The 17,391-nt window shown below is 45.1% G+C and overlaps 1 protein-coding gene across 1 annotated transcript; it reads left to right on the top strand.

The window, feature by feature from the left end:
• Positions 1-2,043: 2,043 nt before the first annotated feature.
• Positions 2,044-16,193, top strand: TBXT (T-box transcription factor T). Its single transcript, XM_088666332.1, has 8 exons — positions 2,044-2,508; positions 4,488-4,752; positions 6,528-6,662; positions 9,253-9,314; positions 9,410-9,471; positions 10,715-10,891; positions 11,457-11,589; positions 13,411-16,193. Exons 1-8 carry the CDS (start codon positions 2,303-2,305, stop codon positions 13,676-13,678), a joined length of 1,308 nt encoding a protein of 435 aa, XP_088522458.1. The 5' UTR covers positions 2,044-2,302; the 3' UTR covers positions 13,679-16,193.
• Positions 16,194-17,391: the final 1,198 nt, after the last annotated feature.

The following is a 17,391-nucleotide window of genomic DNA, read 5'->3' as shown; positions in this document are numbered from 1 at the left end:
GCTGCGTTTTCCGACCGAGGCGGCCCCTTTCCGACGGGCTCGTGCTGCCCTTTGCAGTCGGGGTTTTTTTTCGCCGTCTGCGCGGAAAGGGGTACTGCGGCGCGGGCGAGTCGCCCGACAGCTCCTTGGCGGCCGGGGCTTCCCAGGAAGGGAGACGTTTTATGGCTCTGCTGTGGGAATCTCTGCGGGGAAGACAGGGCGGGAGTGGGAGGGCACAATGGGCAGGAAATGGGTCGGGGAGCCTGATGGAAAACAAGGAGCATCTCGCGAAACGGGAGCAACGGTCGCAGCCACCTAAAGTAGGGAGCCCCCTGCTCGGCCAAAGCGCTGCGCTGGGGGCCACGGGCCGGATCTTTCTATGGCCACTACCTCAGGCGCAGGCGGAGTTGGGGGGGGGGGTTAATTCATATTTCCCTCCAAGGAGCTGTACCTGGCGTGGCTCCTGCTCAATGAATCCTTTAATCCCCACAACCAACCCTGTGGGGTAGGTTCGGCTGAGATGCACTGACTGGCCCAAAGTCACCCAGGGAGCATCGTGACATGGAGGGGACTCGAACTCCGGTCTCGCAGGTCCCAATGAGACATTCTAACCACGACGCCACGCTATCCCTTTCATCTTAACATTTATTAAATTTGTATACCGCCCTTCATTCGTATCTCTCTCTCTCTCTCTCTCTCTCTCTCTCTCTCTCTCTCTCTCTCTCTCTCTCTCTCTCTCTCTCTCTCTCGGGTTGCAGCCAGGCCTGTTTACTCCAATGTTAGTCCCAAGGCACAATTCTGCTCCCGGGGATGCAGCAGACCCAGTCCCACGTCCTGCGTTTTACCACCACCCTTAATTTGAGGATACGGCCAGGTCACTGTCTCTCTTCTCTCCAGCGGTGTCTGAGCTTTCAAAGAACCATCGCCCGAGGAAGAGTCACCATAATTAGCCGCAGATACTTTGTTTCGGAGTTAAAATATAACATATAATCCGACCTATCATTGGTAGGAGGAAAGGGTGGGAAATTGTCCACTTCTTCCCTTCCTTGAGTTTACATGGCAGCAGGGGTGCCAACTTGATTAAAATATGGGGGGGGGGGAGATAAGCCCCTCCCCATATAATCAATCACAGGATGCTGCCGCACACACAAACTATTTGAATGGCAATCCCCACCAACTGGGGGGGGGCATTTTTTTGGGGGGGGGAGGACGAAGCATGGGCGTAGTCAGGATTTATGTTAAGTGGGGCAGGCTTCATGTTAGGGGGGGGGAAGAACCTTTTTATTGATTTACTTGATTTAGGGGGGCAGCTGCCCCCCGCTCCCCTTGGCTACGCCCATGGGGCAAAGGGACCTCGGCCCCTAGGAGTTCACTCCTATGCACGTCAGTCAACTGACTGGGTATCCATGGGGCAACAGCAGACTGGAACCCAATGCCCACCCCAGCCAGTCATGCGACGCCGCGCAAGAGATAGTGGCAGCAAAAACGTTCAACTTGCAGCCCAATCCTCTTCGTAGTATATACGAGCGAGGAAAGGAAACCCAAGAGCAAAACCTGTAGAAATATGCGTAGAAATGTGGTTTTAACACCGAGCCACTGGAGATGAGAGTTTGATAAAGTTTCTGAAACCACGAAAGTCTGAATGTGGGGGCAACGTCTGGCCGCAACTATTCGACCCAAAGCCGTCTTTATCTTTGCTGGAGGGTCCCGCCGCATCTGCCGGTGGGTGGGTGATGCTGCCAAGCCCAAGCCAGGCCAAGGGGATGCTGCTCCCCGGTTATGGCGCTCTTGTTGACATGGCCCATTTCCTCTGGGGCTGCAGCATCCCCAGTCACCGGCGGCTTTGATAGAGGTGCAAACATTTGGGGACAAATTTACATAAAATACCGCGTTTAATCCCACTGGCTGCAATTAACATCACAGGCTTCCCTCCCCGCCCTCCCGCGCGGGCAACGTTCTGATATGACCGCAGGGAGCCAATCAAGTGGGCGGGCCGGACACATCAAAGAGACTCTCCTCCAATCAGGTGAGCCCCCTGTCGGCATTGTGATGTCACCAGGAAGCTACTTATAGGGGGCCACGTAATTGCTCCCCGCTTGAGCAGTTTCGAGGAGCGCCTGTCAGAGGTCAAGTGGAATTAACCCCTCAGCACCCAAACTGCGGGTCCCTCCTCCCCCTGCAACTTCGTCTATACTTCCCTCCCCATTTGCAACTTCGAGCGGGGTCACCCTGGACAGGTTCTCCAAGGTGGAGAGCGTGGGATCCTGATACCCTGGAGGAGCTAGCTCAGTAAGGAGGCTCTCGGGCAGGGCGGGAAGGAAGGATGACCTCTCCGAGCACGGACAGCTCCGGCAAGAGCCTGCAGTACCGGGTGGATCACCTGCTAAGCGCCGTGGAGAATGAGCTGCAGGCGGGCAGCGAGAAGGGCGACCCCACCGAGAGGGAGCTGCGCGTCACCCTGGAGGAGAGCGAGCTGTGGCTGCGCTTCAAGGAGCTCACCAACGAGATGATCGTCACCAAGAACGGAAGGTAGGAGAAAGGCAGGCAGGTGGGGGTGGACCGTCTCTGGTGGACAAGATCCACTCCCTGCTTCCAGTGACTTGTCGCACAGGAGCAAAAACTCACTAGCATTTATTTCCAATTCTACTGTAGCTCAGATCACGGATGGAGGACATGCCTCCCATGCTGTCGCGTCTCGGTGTCCAGTTTTTGTTGTTTTCCGTGGGGCACACCTCATTGCTGGCTTCCTTTCTCTTCCTCTTGGCCACCTCCCCTTCTGCTCACATGTCCTTTCTCTTTCCCGTGTCCTCTAGTCTAAGTAAGCTTCGTTAATAGTTCCTTCTGGCGGCTACTACGTTGATCTACCGGTATACAAATTCAGTTTGCAATCCGTTCTGGTGAGCTTTTCAGGCAGGGCCTTTGGTTCTTATTCACCTCACTCTTCAATTACTTGCTCTAGACAGCTCAGCTTCGTTTCTAAGGTAGCGGCTGCTCTTGGAAAGCCTCCTTGGGTGTAGGTACTTATCTGCAGTGGCGCGCTTTCAAGGTGAATTTTGCACGCAATTTTGGGCGGCCATCTCTCTCGTTTTTGCCTCTGTGCGAAATACACCTTGCGATGCCTCAAACTTCCGTCCATTTGCATCAGAGCGTTTGCTGCAAGGCAGGAAAGGGTCCCCGCAATTCAGGTGAAAAACCAGGAGGTTTTGCATGGTAAGTTTGGAATGGAAACTTCCTCAACCCGCAGGGAATTCTAGGCAAAACTAAGGATGGTTTTCGTCAGTGGGTCTACTCTGAGCAAAGCCTAGTTAAATACCACCCTAAGCAACTGGTTCCCAACAATCCTTTAAAAAGAGTCTTCAATACTCTTGCTCCATTTACATAAAAGCAACACTACATTACATCTTATTGTCTGTAAGATGTTTTACCGATTTCAGAACTTGGGCCCCAGTGCTTTGTGACAGTCTTTAAAAATGATTGCCTTCCACCCCCGACTATTTGCTCGGTGATGTTGTCTCCTCCAGTTTATTGATTCTGCGAATTTCCCATCAACCTACAAACAGCTATTTGTTAGTATTGGGTTGGATTCTAACTAAGCTACCTGACCGTTGGTTCCCACTGAAACCACTGTGAAAAGTTAGTCATGATTATGTGAAGCAGGGAACTAAGGTAAACGGACTTAAGTCTGGATCCAACGCTTTACAGTACAAAGGACCTTGTTAGTCCTTTGCAGCAACAGCAACAAAGGGTCTTGCGGCACCTTAAAGACTAGCATTACATGTCACCGAAAGCCCGTTAAAAACCAAATCGGAGAAATAACATAAACAAAAACTTCTCCCGTTTCTTGTTTACATGCGTGCACGTTAATCGCAATTGAATTTCAGTGTAATCGGTGGGACTTCCTTCCAAATCAAAGGACCTAGGAAATGAGGATGAAAATTCAATTCGTGAGTCGTTTCAATGGAATTGGCTTCCATATAGTTTGAGGGCAATGGGCTGCTTACACCTCCGTGGTAATTTCCCAAAGATATTTGCACCTCGTCCCTAAAACGGTTTATTCGTCAGGAAACTCGACGGAATCGGACGGATGCCAGCGCTTCCTTTCAAAATTAGGCGACTTAGGGTCCCTAATGGACTGCGAGCCTGTATGGCAAATTCCGTCCCGTGGATTTCACTAAGCTTTAGTGAAAGCCAGCGGAAGTCGACCAGACTTACCCCATGCACGTTTACTTGGAAGTAAACGTTTACTTGGAAGTAAACGTAGGAACGGCAGCCCAACAGCCTAGTCCTGTTGGGGTGAAATCAGACCTATTTTGCTTGATTGAGGCCTGAAGAACCTGTGCGAAAAAAGGAAGCCCGAGGGCGGCGGGCGAGGCCTTGCTCTCTGCGAAGCCGGGCGCTCCGTTGGCTCGGGCTTTCCCCGCTCCCCGCTCTCTCTCGGGGCCCCGAGGCCTAGCCGGAGGGCGCGCCCGCCTCTTACCGGGCCTCTCCTCGCGTCTCCTTCCCTGCAGGCGGATGTTCCCGGTGCTGAAGGCGAGCGTGTCCGGGCTCGACCCCAACGCCATGTACTCCTTCCTGCTGGACTTCGTGGCCGCCGACAACCACCGCTGGAAGTACGTGAACGGCGAGTGGGTGCCCGGCGGAAAGCCCGAGCCGCAGGCCCCGAGCTGCGTCTACATCCACCCGGACTCGCCCAACTTCGGCGCGCACTGGATGAAGGCGCCCGTTTCCTTCAGCAAGGTCAAACTCACCAATAAGCTCAACGGAGGCGGACAGGTGAGGAAGCCCCCTCGGCAGGGAGGCCGGGGGCGCCTGGGCGGCGGCGGGGGCGGGGGCGGCCTTCCCTCCCTACCCTTCCCTCCAGCGGTTGCCCGCCTCAAAAGCGAGAGCGGTGCCACTATAGAACAGGCCCGGTTCCCCAAATGGGAAATAACGAAACGCAGCACCTTCGCGCGCCCTTTCTAAGCACGTTCTCCCCGCCCCGCGCGGACAAAACGCTGCTGATTTGGTTGGCGTTAACCTCAACTAAGCGTGCTTAAGGTTACAGCCTTATTCTCATTTCCAGTTCACGACACAGTGATGTCCAGTACTGAGAGGTTGGAGGAGTGTCTCCCCTTCTTCTGCACTACAGTATATGAACAGGTCTCCGGAATTTGGCAGTGGGAGATGCTAGTTCCCCCATGGAATAGTAACTACCAGTTTTTCTGCGCCTCCTGAAGAGGTTGGCAGTTTACAGAAGGTTCTGTGTGTATCTCTCTGTGTCTCTATTTTATAGCCTAGAACTGGGGGGCTACTGTGTAAGTGTAACACTCATCACATCAGAGGTCATTGTTTGACCCCTGTTCGCAGGCTGCAGTGTTACTCATTGCTGCCCATCACAAGCTTACCCTGCGTTCATTTATTGCTACCAGTAGCTGGTTTCAGGTGTTGAGTGACCACAGTGTGGGGACTTCTGCCTGCCCCCTCTTCCAACTTCCACAACTTTGTCTGAAGGGACCCCATGCATATGCAGCTATGTAAGCCCAGTTCAGGCCTTTGGAGAAATTTGTGGAAGATGGGGATGTGGGCAACTGGGCATTCTACCCTCCAGAAGAAGCACACAGAGAAGGGTTCAGATGACAATTGCAGGGTGCGGGTCTGTTCATGTGGAGAGAGGGGGGTCCTTGAAGTATTGGGGTCATGGGATTTGAAAGTTTTAAAGGTCAAAACCAGCACTTTGAATTGAGCCCAGAAATTAGTTGATAGCCAGTGCAAAGTTAGCCTCTCTGATCTTTCTAGTCTTTGGGAATAACAAGAAGGATTAACAAATGTAACCTCAAAAAACTCTTGAGACTGCAACCCCATGCACACTTACCTGGCAGTAAGACTCATTGAATGTAGGCGGACTTCAGAGTTCACCTGAGTAGGCTTATGCTGTTTAACTAAGAAAGTAGGTGGTAGCACATTGTGGGATAGAGAGCTTTCTCAATAATTGACAAATTTTGGAAACTTTAGAATAGACTCCAATCATTAGGAAAACTTAAGATTTCCATTAAGGATAGTTTCATGTGTGTCTTTACTGAGTGTCATTTCTCACTTTGTATCCTGGATATTAAACCAACTAAATGCTTAATTAAGACCTTTACTTTCTGCAAAGCTGGTAACTATAGTCCCCTAATTTTGATGAAATGGGAAACTGATTAATTAGAAGCTTCTTGGTTTGATTGCTTAACCCATGAATGGGCTGTATGCACAGACAAAATATTGGTTAATACCTCATCTTATTAAGCTGAGATATGATCATTTGAACTGGGCCATTATTTTAAATAAGGGTAGCGATTGAGACAGTTTGGTTGCATAGGGTTGTTTAAATCAATATACTTAAATTAGTCATATCAATTTATTTCAGTAGGTTTATGCTGGGTATCACTTAGCTGTATACAAACCTTCTCATTCTTTTATATTTAAGCTAGTCAATTAATTACTCTTTTATCATCCTTTAAGAAAAACCCACACCATACAGTAGTATAATATCGAACATTCTCTGACTACTGTTGTCCCTATATTGACAGATCATGTTGAACTCCTTGCACAAGTATGAGCCTAGGATTCATATAGTGAGAGTTGGTGGCCCGCAGCGAATGATCACCAGTCATTCTTTCCCGGAGACCCAGTTTATAGCTGTGACAGCTTACCAAAACGAAGAGGTAGGAACAAAACGAGGACGGGCCCTGCATGGATTTTCCTTCTTTGATGCACCAAAGGACAATTTTGTGGCATTAAGGAAGGGGATGCTAAGGTGGTAGTGGGAAATGTTGATTGTGTACAAGAATTTAAAAGGATGCCATGAAAGAGATGTAAGAATTGTTCATCTCCACCGAGAACTGGACAGTTAAAAAGCAGCGGAGTGTCTGGAAGGTAGGTAGATTGGGAGAGATGTTGTAAGTATAAGAAGACTAAGCCGAGTAAGATTTGTGTACTGTATTGTGTATTTCCTTGATTGAAGGAAAGAGGTTTTGAAGACAAGATTTGAGCAGCTATCAGCCAGAGATATTTAATCATAGTAGGGACAGCTGCATATTCCTGCTTTGCAGGGGATTGGACTAGATGATCTGCAGGGTCCCTTGCAACTCTATAATTCTAAGGAAGGCTTAGAGGTCTGCACAAATAATTCTATATAACTTGTTTGTTTCATATCTCTATTAAAAAGCAACCCCTTTGCTGCATTTTCAGTTGAATGTCAAATGAGCTTGTTCAGTTAAATGTTTCCTTTTATTCAGACAAAGTAGAGCAACACTACTGTAGTTTCTGACCTTATGCCTTCACATCACAGCCTTGTTTGTAGAAAATTCTAATTAAATGTTGGACTTTTTTTTCCAATCCCCCACTCCCGAACTATGTGGAATTTGATTTTAAATAAGATGTGTTTAAAATCTTCACCAAATTTAATATGTTGTGCTGAGCCAATGAATCAGGCTAAAATATAATTAAATGTTCACAGATTCTCAATACATGCAAGATTTTGAGCTTATTTAATGTAGAAAATAGTTTCAAGGTGACAGCATGATCAAACATTCTCATTTTGGAAAACTCCCTGTAAACAGATTGTTAGACTCAAGAGAACCTAGATTGTGTACTGTTAACACCAAACAACTTTTCACAGGCTGTAAATTGAGAGAGGATGTAAAAATCAATATTTTAAAATGTTTGATTGCATCCCCCCACCCTGTCAGCTGAAAAAAGTACTGGAAAATCCCAAACTTGATTACTTAATGTGAGAAAATAACTATTGAAATATCAAGAGTAGCTTCACCATGGACCAATATGTGATGTTATTTATGTTGCTGCATAACTTTAACCTGTACTATAACCTAAAAGCACACAGTTTCTCATTTAGAGTAGTGTAAAGGAATGTAAATAATGTGATTGCTTAGTTGCCAAGATAGGGTAAAGAGTTGCTTGGGTATGTTTATATAAATTTTAATCTTGCTTTATATGTGTCCTCTTTCTAAGAATGTAATAAGTAACCACCAGTCTAGCCTGTTGTGTCTGAATCAGTTGCTAAAGTTTAATCATAACTATTATATTTCTAGCTTTCAGTATCCAATTAAACACAGGAGCAGATTCAGGATTTGTTGTCATTACAGTTTCTGGGTCAACATTTTATGAAAAATGTTATTTTCAGAACTGATACCAAAGTAGTATAACTAATCAAACTGCATAAGCAGCAGTAACACTTAAACATTGTTTTCCCCCAAAAGCTGGAAATGAAGGCAAGCCCACCAAATGTATTTGCTTATTTAGGAAATTTTATAAACAAGTCATTAAAAAGCCCTCAAGTGGTGTATATTTTTTATTTCCAAAGATGGAAATGTGTATTTGCCTCTAAACACCGCTTTCAGCATAAATAATTTCCAAAACAGTATGTGCGGGGGCGGGGGATGGGGACACACATTTTCCAATATCGCGTTATGTGAAACACACAATGAGCAATTAAGGAGCCCGAAACCAAATTGTTGACCAGTCTTCTGTTAATTCTGCAAGCAGCACTTGCTGTTTCCCACATATGAAATTTTAACTTCTTGTGTTTCCTTGAATAACAACTGGTAAAGGTGTGATACTAGTCCTTTGCTGTTATATTATGTATGCTCGATTAATAACTCAAAAGATGTTCTAGTTACAGGTAGGTAGCTGTATTGGTCTGCCATAGTCGAAACAAAATAAAAAATTCCTCCCAGTAGCACCTCAGAGACCAACTAAGTTTGTTTTTGGTATGAGCTTTCGTGTGCATGCACACGAGGTATCTGAAGAAGTGTGCATGCACATGAAAGCTCATACCAAAAACAAACTTAGTTGGTCTCTAAGGTGCTGCTGGGAGGAATTTTTTTAAAATTTTGTTTCAAAAGATGTTAACTACTATGTTTTTAATGTGACCGTAATATTCATGATCAAGGTATTTTTCACTGTTGTGTTACCCAGAAACCTGAAACTTTTTATAACTGTTTTTAGTGTATCCCCCCCTCTTATGTACTTCCTTAACAGGATAATAAAACCAGGCATTTAAATCAGGCAAAGGGGTGGGGGGAGGTTATGGTGGAGAGAATGTTTTCAAAGTATGCTGTTGCAGTGTGTGAGCTGTTTAGCTGCTGTTTTGTTAATTCCATTCTGAGCCATTTCCCCACTAGAAACCATTGTGAACTACCCAGGGGAGGGTAGAAATGTTGTGTGACTACTTTATGAAAAAAATGTGTTAAAATGTCATTTGAATTTGAGACTTTTTGTTTGTGTTTTTTTTAGATAACAGCTTTAAAAATTAAGTACAATCCCTTTGCAAAAGCTTTTCTTGATGCAAAAGAAAGGTGAGATCTGTTGTCTGCTTTCAGTTGTATTTAAGAATCATATTTCTGCAAAGAATTAAATCTTTTTTGGCTACAAAATATGATTTCTTTGGCAGAAGTGACCACAAGGACATGATGGATGAAGTGGGAGATGGTCAGCAGTCAGGGTATTCGCAATGTATGTCTAAGCTCTCTTCTGAAAATTATTTTATAGTATGCCTCCAAAATCAGTTCTTCTTTGCTCAGGTACCTTTTTTGCTATGTATCTAAGGATATTTTACATAAATATAGTACAAGTCAAAGTGTTGACTTGTAAATGTGCCCTTTTCCAAAACATTGTAGCTACTTTTGTTTCTTTTGCCTATATCTATGGGTTTGCATTTTTCTAATTGTGTGCCGTATATTTAATCACAAAGACCACCAACAGTATATTTTTAAAAGTTCTTATAGTGAGATCCATTAGTGTAGTAGGGCTCAACCTTTTTTTTATGCCCCTGCTCCTTCTGAACATTGAGGGAGAAGAAGAATCTGCACCCAGTTTCCCCAAAGCACACACTGGGGAACAATGGGATTGTGAACAATTAAGTAATACAATATGGGATGTATTCACAACTAACTTTTACTCAGAGTAGACCCACTGAAATTAATGGACTTAACTTAGTCACATTCATTAATTTCAGTGGGTCTGCTCTGAGTAAAACTTAATTAAATTCCAACCTATTGTACACTGGCAACTACCTTCTTGAGCCAGGATAGAATTTGTACATTTCATAATGCCTTGCCCAAAAGTAAACCTATGCCTGCAAACAGTCCATATCCCACTGAAGTTGTCACTGAAACTCTTGATTGCTTTTAATGGCAGAGGCCTGTATCTATAATCTTTGATGTAGGGAAGAAAGCACGGAAGCCTTTATATCCATGGCACTGAAAACAGACTGGAAATACAGAAGAACAGCTAGTGCAGTTTCACTGCCCTAAATGAATAAAATGCAAACACTAGGCCAAACATCTCACAAATTCTGAAAGAGGCTCTTTGAAATCCCCTTGAAATCTATGAATGCTGGCAGTAGTGTAAAGTTTTTGGGTATTTTAGTGTGATGTTACCCTTGCTGGAAGTGGAATGCAGAGTTTGATGACATCACAAGCGGGGCAATTATTCCTATTTATTTATTTATGTCGTTTATATAGTGTCTTTCTCCCAAGTTGGGATTCAGGGCAGCTTACAACATAGTCATAGAAGCAAACTAGTTAAACCAATAATTGAAATACAGCCTGGTTGTTGGGGGAGGGGGGAGAACTTATAACAATGATGCCATTTTTGTAGCTCCTCTGTAAATAAAAGGATTTAGTTACATGGTGCTCCGGGACATCAGTTGCTCACAGGTCTTGTTGGCCTAGTGAAATGTCTCCTCTTCTTGCAGTAGGTGGCTGGCTGATTCCTGGAACAGGGACTCTGTGTCCTCCTGCCAATCCTCACCCACAGTTTGGAGCGCCTCTGTCACTCTCCCCTGCTCACAGTTGCGAAAGGTACTCATCCCTGAGGAATCACCGCCCTGCCCCTTATCCGAATCCATACACTCATAGAACCAATTCTCCAAGTAAGTTTTTTTTATTTATTACTGGCCTCTGGTGGTTTGCTATTGTGGGGAATCAACTGACTGATCAAATACCAACATGAACATAGAGAATGGACAAAAAACTGTTCATAGTGCACTCGATGACTGTTGTCAAGAAGTAGCATACAGTGATTTGATTTATTTTTCACTCTGCCTTGTTGCTTATTAATGCTTTGTGTGTGCGTGAGCCAAGTGATTTTTGTTTTACTTCTCCTTGACAAGCTTATTATTAATATCATTTATTGTTCATTCTCTGTGGGAATCTGGTATATGCCTATTTCTCAGATGTACACCAATGCTGGCAAGAAGCAGCACTCAGTTAGAGACTGTCTGTGCCCAAAGCCTTTTCCTTGCTGAACCAGGTACCTGAATCAAAACACTTGTCTGTGCATAATTCCATCTATAGTCCACAAACAAAACCAAAGGAGTAAAACAAATCACTTTGACTCTCCCGCTCCTTGCCAAGTATAAATATAAATATTTCTAGAGCATATATTTGCACCTGAAATAAGGGCTGCACTTCTCATACAGATGCTTTCCTTTACAGCAGCATATGGTGATAGCTCTTCAGCCTGCCTTTCTATGCTCCAATCCCATGACAACTGGTCCAGTTTAGGTGTCCCACCCCCGACAAGCATGCTGCCTATGAGTCACAGTACCGGTCCACCAACCAGCTCCAGGTAGGCTGTATTCCCTGAGCAAGGAAGCCATCAAATTTCTATAATCTGGAATGTGGACTTTTTCATTAGGAAAACTGCTGAGGAAGGAACACTGATATTGGGTGTGGGAAATCTCTGGCCTGAAAGCCTAATTAGGCCCAGCACACATCCCAGTTGGGCCCGTTAGGCCATTTCCCCCAAACCATACCAACCTGCCCCATACCTGAAGTAAGTTGTGCCCACAAAAGATTTGTTTTTTTGTTTTGAGTCAGTAGACATCATTGTGGTGTCAGGTGATTTACAGGTGGGCGTCTCACCCACCTGTCAAAATGACCTGTGTGTGTTGGGGTATTTGGAATCCAGCCCACTGGACAGAACATGTTCTCCACACCTGACTTGCAAGGAGGCTAAAGGGGTTACAATTAGTTTTTTTAAAGGAGTGGGGGATGCAACTACTTCTCCTTCCTATGGACTTGTCTTAAGGGCCTCGGATGAGGTGGGGCTTTATTTCCCTTTGAAGGATTTCCCAATTCGGTTGAAGACCCTAAAATTCTGCTGTAAACCTAATCTGCATACTAATTGTCAAAAATAGGGAAAATATAATTCTAAGACAGGGGTCCTGAAACTATGGCTTCTGAACCTGGCCAGGGTTCTGAACCTGGCCTGCCCGGGCAGAGCCAGCACCGCCCCCTTCCCTGGGCCTTATTCCCGATGGAAGCAGGTGCAGGATTGCCACTGCCCCATTTCCCCATTACAAGCTCTAAAACGCGCTTGCAACCAGGTTAACCTCCGAGGGGCTTGCTCATGAACAAACGAGACGGGCATTCATCTGATCCGGCCGTGTCTCAGTGCCCCTACCTTGGCAGCCACCTCTGCCACTTGCGGGTCTCCTCTGAGGAGGAGGCGCCACACTGAAAGCCCCACAGAGCAGGCTTGTTCTGCGGGAAGGGAGGCAACAAAGGCGAGCCCTCGCTTGCGCTGCCGGCCCGCCCTCCTTCTCACTTCCCTTCCTTTGGGAATTGGGAAATAGGAGGAGAGAACAGATCGTGTATGTCCCCACTTCGAGTGCTCCAGGCTAAGTGAGCCTTTGGCTGGATCCAGCTGCAGCATTCTCCAGATTTTCACAGCTTCTCCTACCCTTTTGCGCTAAGCAAGTTTCCAACCATTGTTCCACCTAGCTCAGTATTGCCTACACTGACTGGCAGCAGTTTCAGTCAGTCAGGGCTTAATAGAGTAGCATAGGAAGGAGGCTCTTTGTATGATACACCCAACCAGTGCTTTTTTTCCCCGGGGGGGGGGTGCAGGGGGACGCATACCCCTAAACATTTTGTATTGCACTGCAAATAAAATATGTGCAGTGTGCATAGGAATTCATTCATATGTTTTTTCAAACTGTAGTCCAGCCCCCACCAGTGTCTGAGGGACAGTGAACTGGCCCCCTGTTTAAAAAGTTTGAGGACCCCTGTTCTAAGAGCTGTTGGGTATTTTAATGTTCTATGGCTGCCAGCAGGATTCCAGAGGGACTGTGTGCAAGCAAACAAATTCTGTAACATTTCTCCATTTTGCAGAATGGCCAAATGAGTCGGTACCATAATATAGAAATTACTATGTACCACCAAGTTGGAGGAAGGGATTCATAATTATCTGATGTTAGAACCCAGTGTGACATCTTCTATCCCCACTCTTGCAGCTGGGGCTTGGAGGCTGGAAGAATAAACTCTCCAAGGCTATGCAATGCCTACGTGACTGGAGAGAGTCCAAGTTCAACATTCTGTTCAGGAGGCAAGACTGGGGGCCCAAATCAAGCTTGCATTCTGAAATCTTTCTTTCTTTCTCTTGCAGCCAGTATCCCAACCTGTGGTCTGTCAGCAACAGCACCGTCTCACCTGTGTCACAGTCAGGTGGGATGCCCAGTGGGATAGGATCCCAGTTTTTACGAGGCTCCACGACCCACTATCCCACCCTCCCTCATTCTGTCACCACCCCTTCCTCAGGATCTCCATTGTACGACAGTGGGAACCCCACAGACATTGCCGACAGTCAATATGATGCATCAGTGCATGCTAGACTTTCTTCTACATGGACTCCAGTCACAACGCCTTCTATGTAGGCCTTTCCTTTTGACAAAGGACTTTCTAGCTGCTCTAAACCAGGAATCCAGAAGTAACGTTTCAGGAGGGCAGACGGAAAAGGCACGAAGTATGCTAGCAGTAATTGCTTTATGCTCATCTCAGTATTAGAGTGTAATGATAGTGGCACAGACACCTTATGAAAGGGGTATGAAACTTGTTTGGCAGTGCAGTCCATGTCGGAAGTGTTTGCCATCCCTTTTTTCTTCTCTGCAGGTGAGAAATGTTGCCAACCCTGAGATATAAGGGCTCTCCTTTTTCAAAATAAGCCTTTTCAGTTTTCAAATTTCACCAGAAGCAAAATGCACCACAATGGCAATGGGCTGGTCATGGATTATATATTTTTTCCTCTTCTGAGCTGTGTATGTATATATATATATACACTCCATTGAGGAGTAAGAAATTACACCATGTATGTATCTCATTCAATGAGCAGTTGCAGAAGAGTGAGTGAACATTGAGAAGTAACCTGCATGTTTTCTAGACTCGAGTGCTTGATCTGTGCTGGCTTGCATATTCATTGCTTGGTGACAGCAACTTCGTGTGAACTTCCACTGAGTGATGACTTCTCATTTGCTGCTCTTTTATTGCGCTTTATCATTAGACACATTTTCCAGCCCAGATTGTGCCAGGCCCATAATGAATGGGTTAGGTGAGTAGTTCACCTTGAGCGTAAATTGTACTTTCATACTAAACAGCTTGAGGTTTGGGTGGTGGCTTGACCTGTTGGACACTGCAGGTGATATTTGAATCTGGGAAAGAAAAGAATGGTTTGTCACATGTGGAGTGATGTGAATTGGCCCCAAATGATGAGATTTCTTGTTAGAAATACCTAGATGGAATCAGCATTAAAGGACGATAGCTAGCTAGAATAAAAAGTGCACTACTATAATGGACATGCCTTGACCATATTATTTCCCCTAATTTGCAGATTTATGCACAACTTTATGTTTATTTCTTTGTAACTTTTGAAATGACAATCAAAAAGAGCTCTTCCCTGCATAACAAATGCAGTTTTTGAAGTTTTACAGATCCGTTCTTGTTGTTTAAAGTGCCTCTTTGTATAGTGTGCTCTGTTCTTGTGCAGTGTAATCTTACGTATGTTTGCTCAGAAGTAAGACCGTAGTGGGACTTACGGTACTGTGAGGTAAGTGTGCCCAGGATTAATTGCAGTCTTAAAGCTGATTCACTGCAATAGTTCCTGTACAAATACTTGTTTTGCCACGTTTACACATTGCATATACTCGGTGAGAAGCCATTGCAAGCAAAACAGTGAGAAACAATCGTTTTATCAATATGTGTACAAATGGTGAAACTGTCATGCATTCATTTGCCATACACAATCATATGCAGGCTATCTGTATGTGGTTTTCCTATATGAAGTGATACCTGTTTAGGAAATTGGGGTATGTCTGTGTAATATAGCTTACCTTTAAAGAGAGGGTTGCAAATGATTTTTAGCCTATTTAAAGGGCTGTTGTCTAAGGGCTGTTTGAAGACCTTTAATTTTAATATACTTGAAACCAGGCTCAAAGTAGAAAGTGCACATTTGAGAACTTTTTTTCTAATTTATTTTATTTCAGTATTGTCCGCCAATGAGCAATATTTATTTGTTAGTATAAGCTTTTGTATATGTGTATATGCTTTTTCTGTGTACTTACAGGGATGAGAGTTTGTAGTCCTTCTGATATTGTTGGACTCTCATAAGCCCCAGCCATTGTTGCCAGTGATCAGGAGTTAAGGTCCAGCAACCTCGAGGGCCACAGACTCCTCATCCTTAGTTTACTGTATCTTAAGACAATCACCTGGGGGACACTTCTCCCAACAACACTTTTTGAATGTGTCAGAATGGCGCTGCCTTTTCAGGTTAGCAAAGCCAAGCCACATTGTTGTCTTGGGTCTTATAATTCTATTCATATTAACAGAATTTTGCATCCTCAGAGGGCTGGAGACAAATTCCACTATAGGCCAAGGTGGTGGAGGCATAGCTGCCAAGTTATCCCTTTTTTACAGGGATTTTCCCTTATGCTGAATAGGCTTCCTCGCGAGAAAAGGGAAAACTTGGCAGCTATGGGTGGAGGGCTTTGATTTCATTGCTTACAAACTGCTAGCAACAAGAAAGCCAACACCGTTGTGGCCATCAATGGATGTTATGCCGTGTGTCAATATAATGTAAATAAGCTCTCGTGTTTTATTGTGAAAGCTAATCTTGTAAATTAAGTCTATGCAATTATTATTTAGTGCCTTCTGTGGTTAGCAAAACTGTATGTAATTGTGCTTTTGTCATTTTAAATGTATTCAGTTAAACTGCAAAATAAAGTAGTACATTTCCTTAATAAACCAAATGCTTAGCTGCCAGTTGTTGCGAATACTTCACTTGTGTCACACCAACAAATAGATTACTTTATGGCACAAGAACCTCTAGACTGAAACAACTGGGTGATACTTATTATTGTACTATTCCGTATGACAGAAGCCAAAGACAGAGACTGTAACCAAACGTAGCCTACAAAGATGCAGCAGTACAGCCAAGGTGCCTGAGTTTCTGCAACTTGACTGAATTGTTTATTACTTGCAGTAATTTCAGAGAACATTTGTTTCACAGCTAGACAGTTATATTCTGTAGGCAGCAACAATAGTTTTTTAACATGTAGTGCATATGAATATGTAGTGCATATGCCCATACTTACCTTTCTTGGCTAAAATGGATGGATTGGGCAATCATCAGATGTCAACCCTCAGTTCCCAAGGGCATACCTCCTTATTCTCATCTTCCAACAGAATCTCTTTTGAGGATCGGGCTGCATCTTAGCAACCAGTGCTAATGGAAATGTTACTCATATCGTTGTTGGCATCTGGCTAGAGAGACAATGGAGTGCGTCTCCAGGGGTGAAGTCAAACTGCTGCATTAGCAGCACTGAAGTGACCTTCCTGGGGCACAAGCCTGGGCAGTATGTATGGAGGTCCTGGGTTACCAAGACGACATGACCCCCTCCTCCTGGTGTGGCCCAAAGGAAAGCAGAGAGCAATGTGTTTCACACCAGCTTGGTTGCAGGAGTTGCCAGAAAGAGATGTACAAGGCGCCATCCAACCGCCTTAGGGACTACACTCCAAAGTTGTGCAGAGTTTACTCCTTAGCCTTTTCTTCTCCCAAAGATGTCCCACAAAGCAGTGGAAACTTACAGTCAGAGTTTTCTTTCTCCTGGATGGGCTACCTTCCCAGGTTGATGAGCCTCATCTGCCCCCCACCTGCCTGTACAGCACATGCAGAGGGAAACTGCCTTCTGGACCATTGGTCTCATCCCTCATCCCCCAGAGGCTGCCTTCACATGCAGGGGAGGTCCCTAACTCACTGAGGGTTTGAGACCCCTCATCTACCCTCACTTGATTTAGCCAGTCAGTCAAAGCTGTTTCAAGGGTGTGGCCACTGTTGCACACTGACAGATTATAGGAGCCACAAGTGGGAGATGAGTGCAGAGTGGGGAACAACTAAGGGTGGACAAACTACCCCAGAAGGAGCACAATGTGTCCCCCACCAGAGGTGCAACCCATCCCTTACCACCTCAAATACCCCAACTCATTCCATAATGTCATAAAATATAAACTCAACTTTCCAAACAAGATCCATTCAAGACCAGCTTTTGTTTACCCAGGGAGTCTCTTCCTCCCCATGTAGCAAGCAATTTTATCAAAG

This window comes from Zootoca vivipara, chromosome 3 (genome assembly GCF_965207765.1).
Source record: "Zootoca vivipara chromosome 3, rZooViv2.hap1.1, whole genome shotgun sequence".
Taxonomy (NCBI): Eukaryota; Metazoa; Chordata; class Lepidosauria; order Squamata; family Lacertidae; genus Zootoca; species Zootoca vivipara.
The sequence above is the reverse complement of the archived record's forward strand: the minus strand, read 5'-3'. Positions and strand labels throughout refer to the sequence as shown.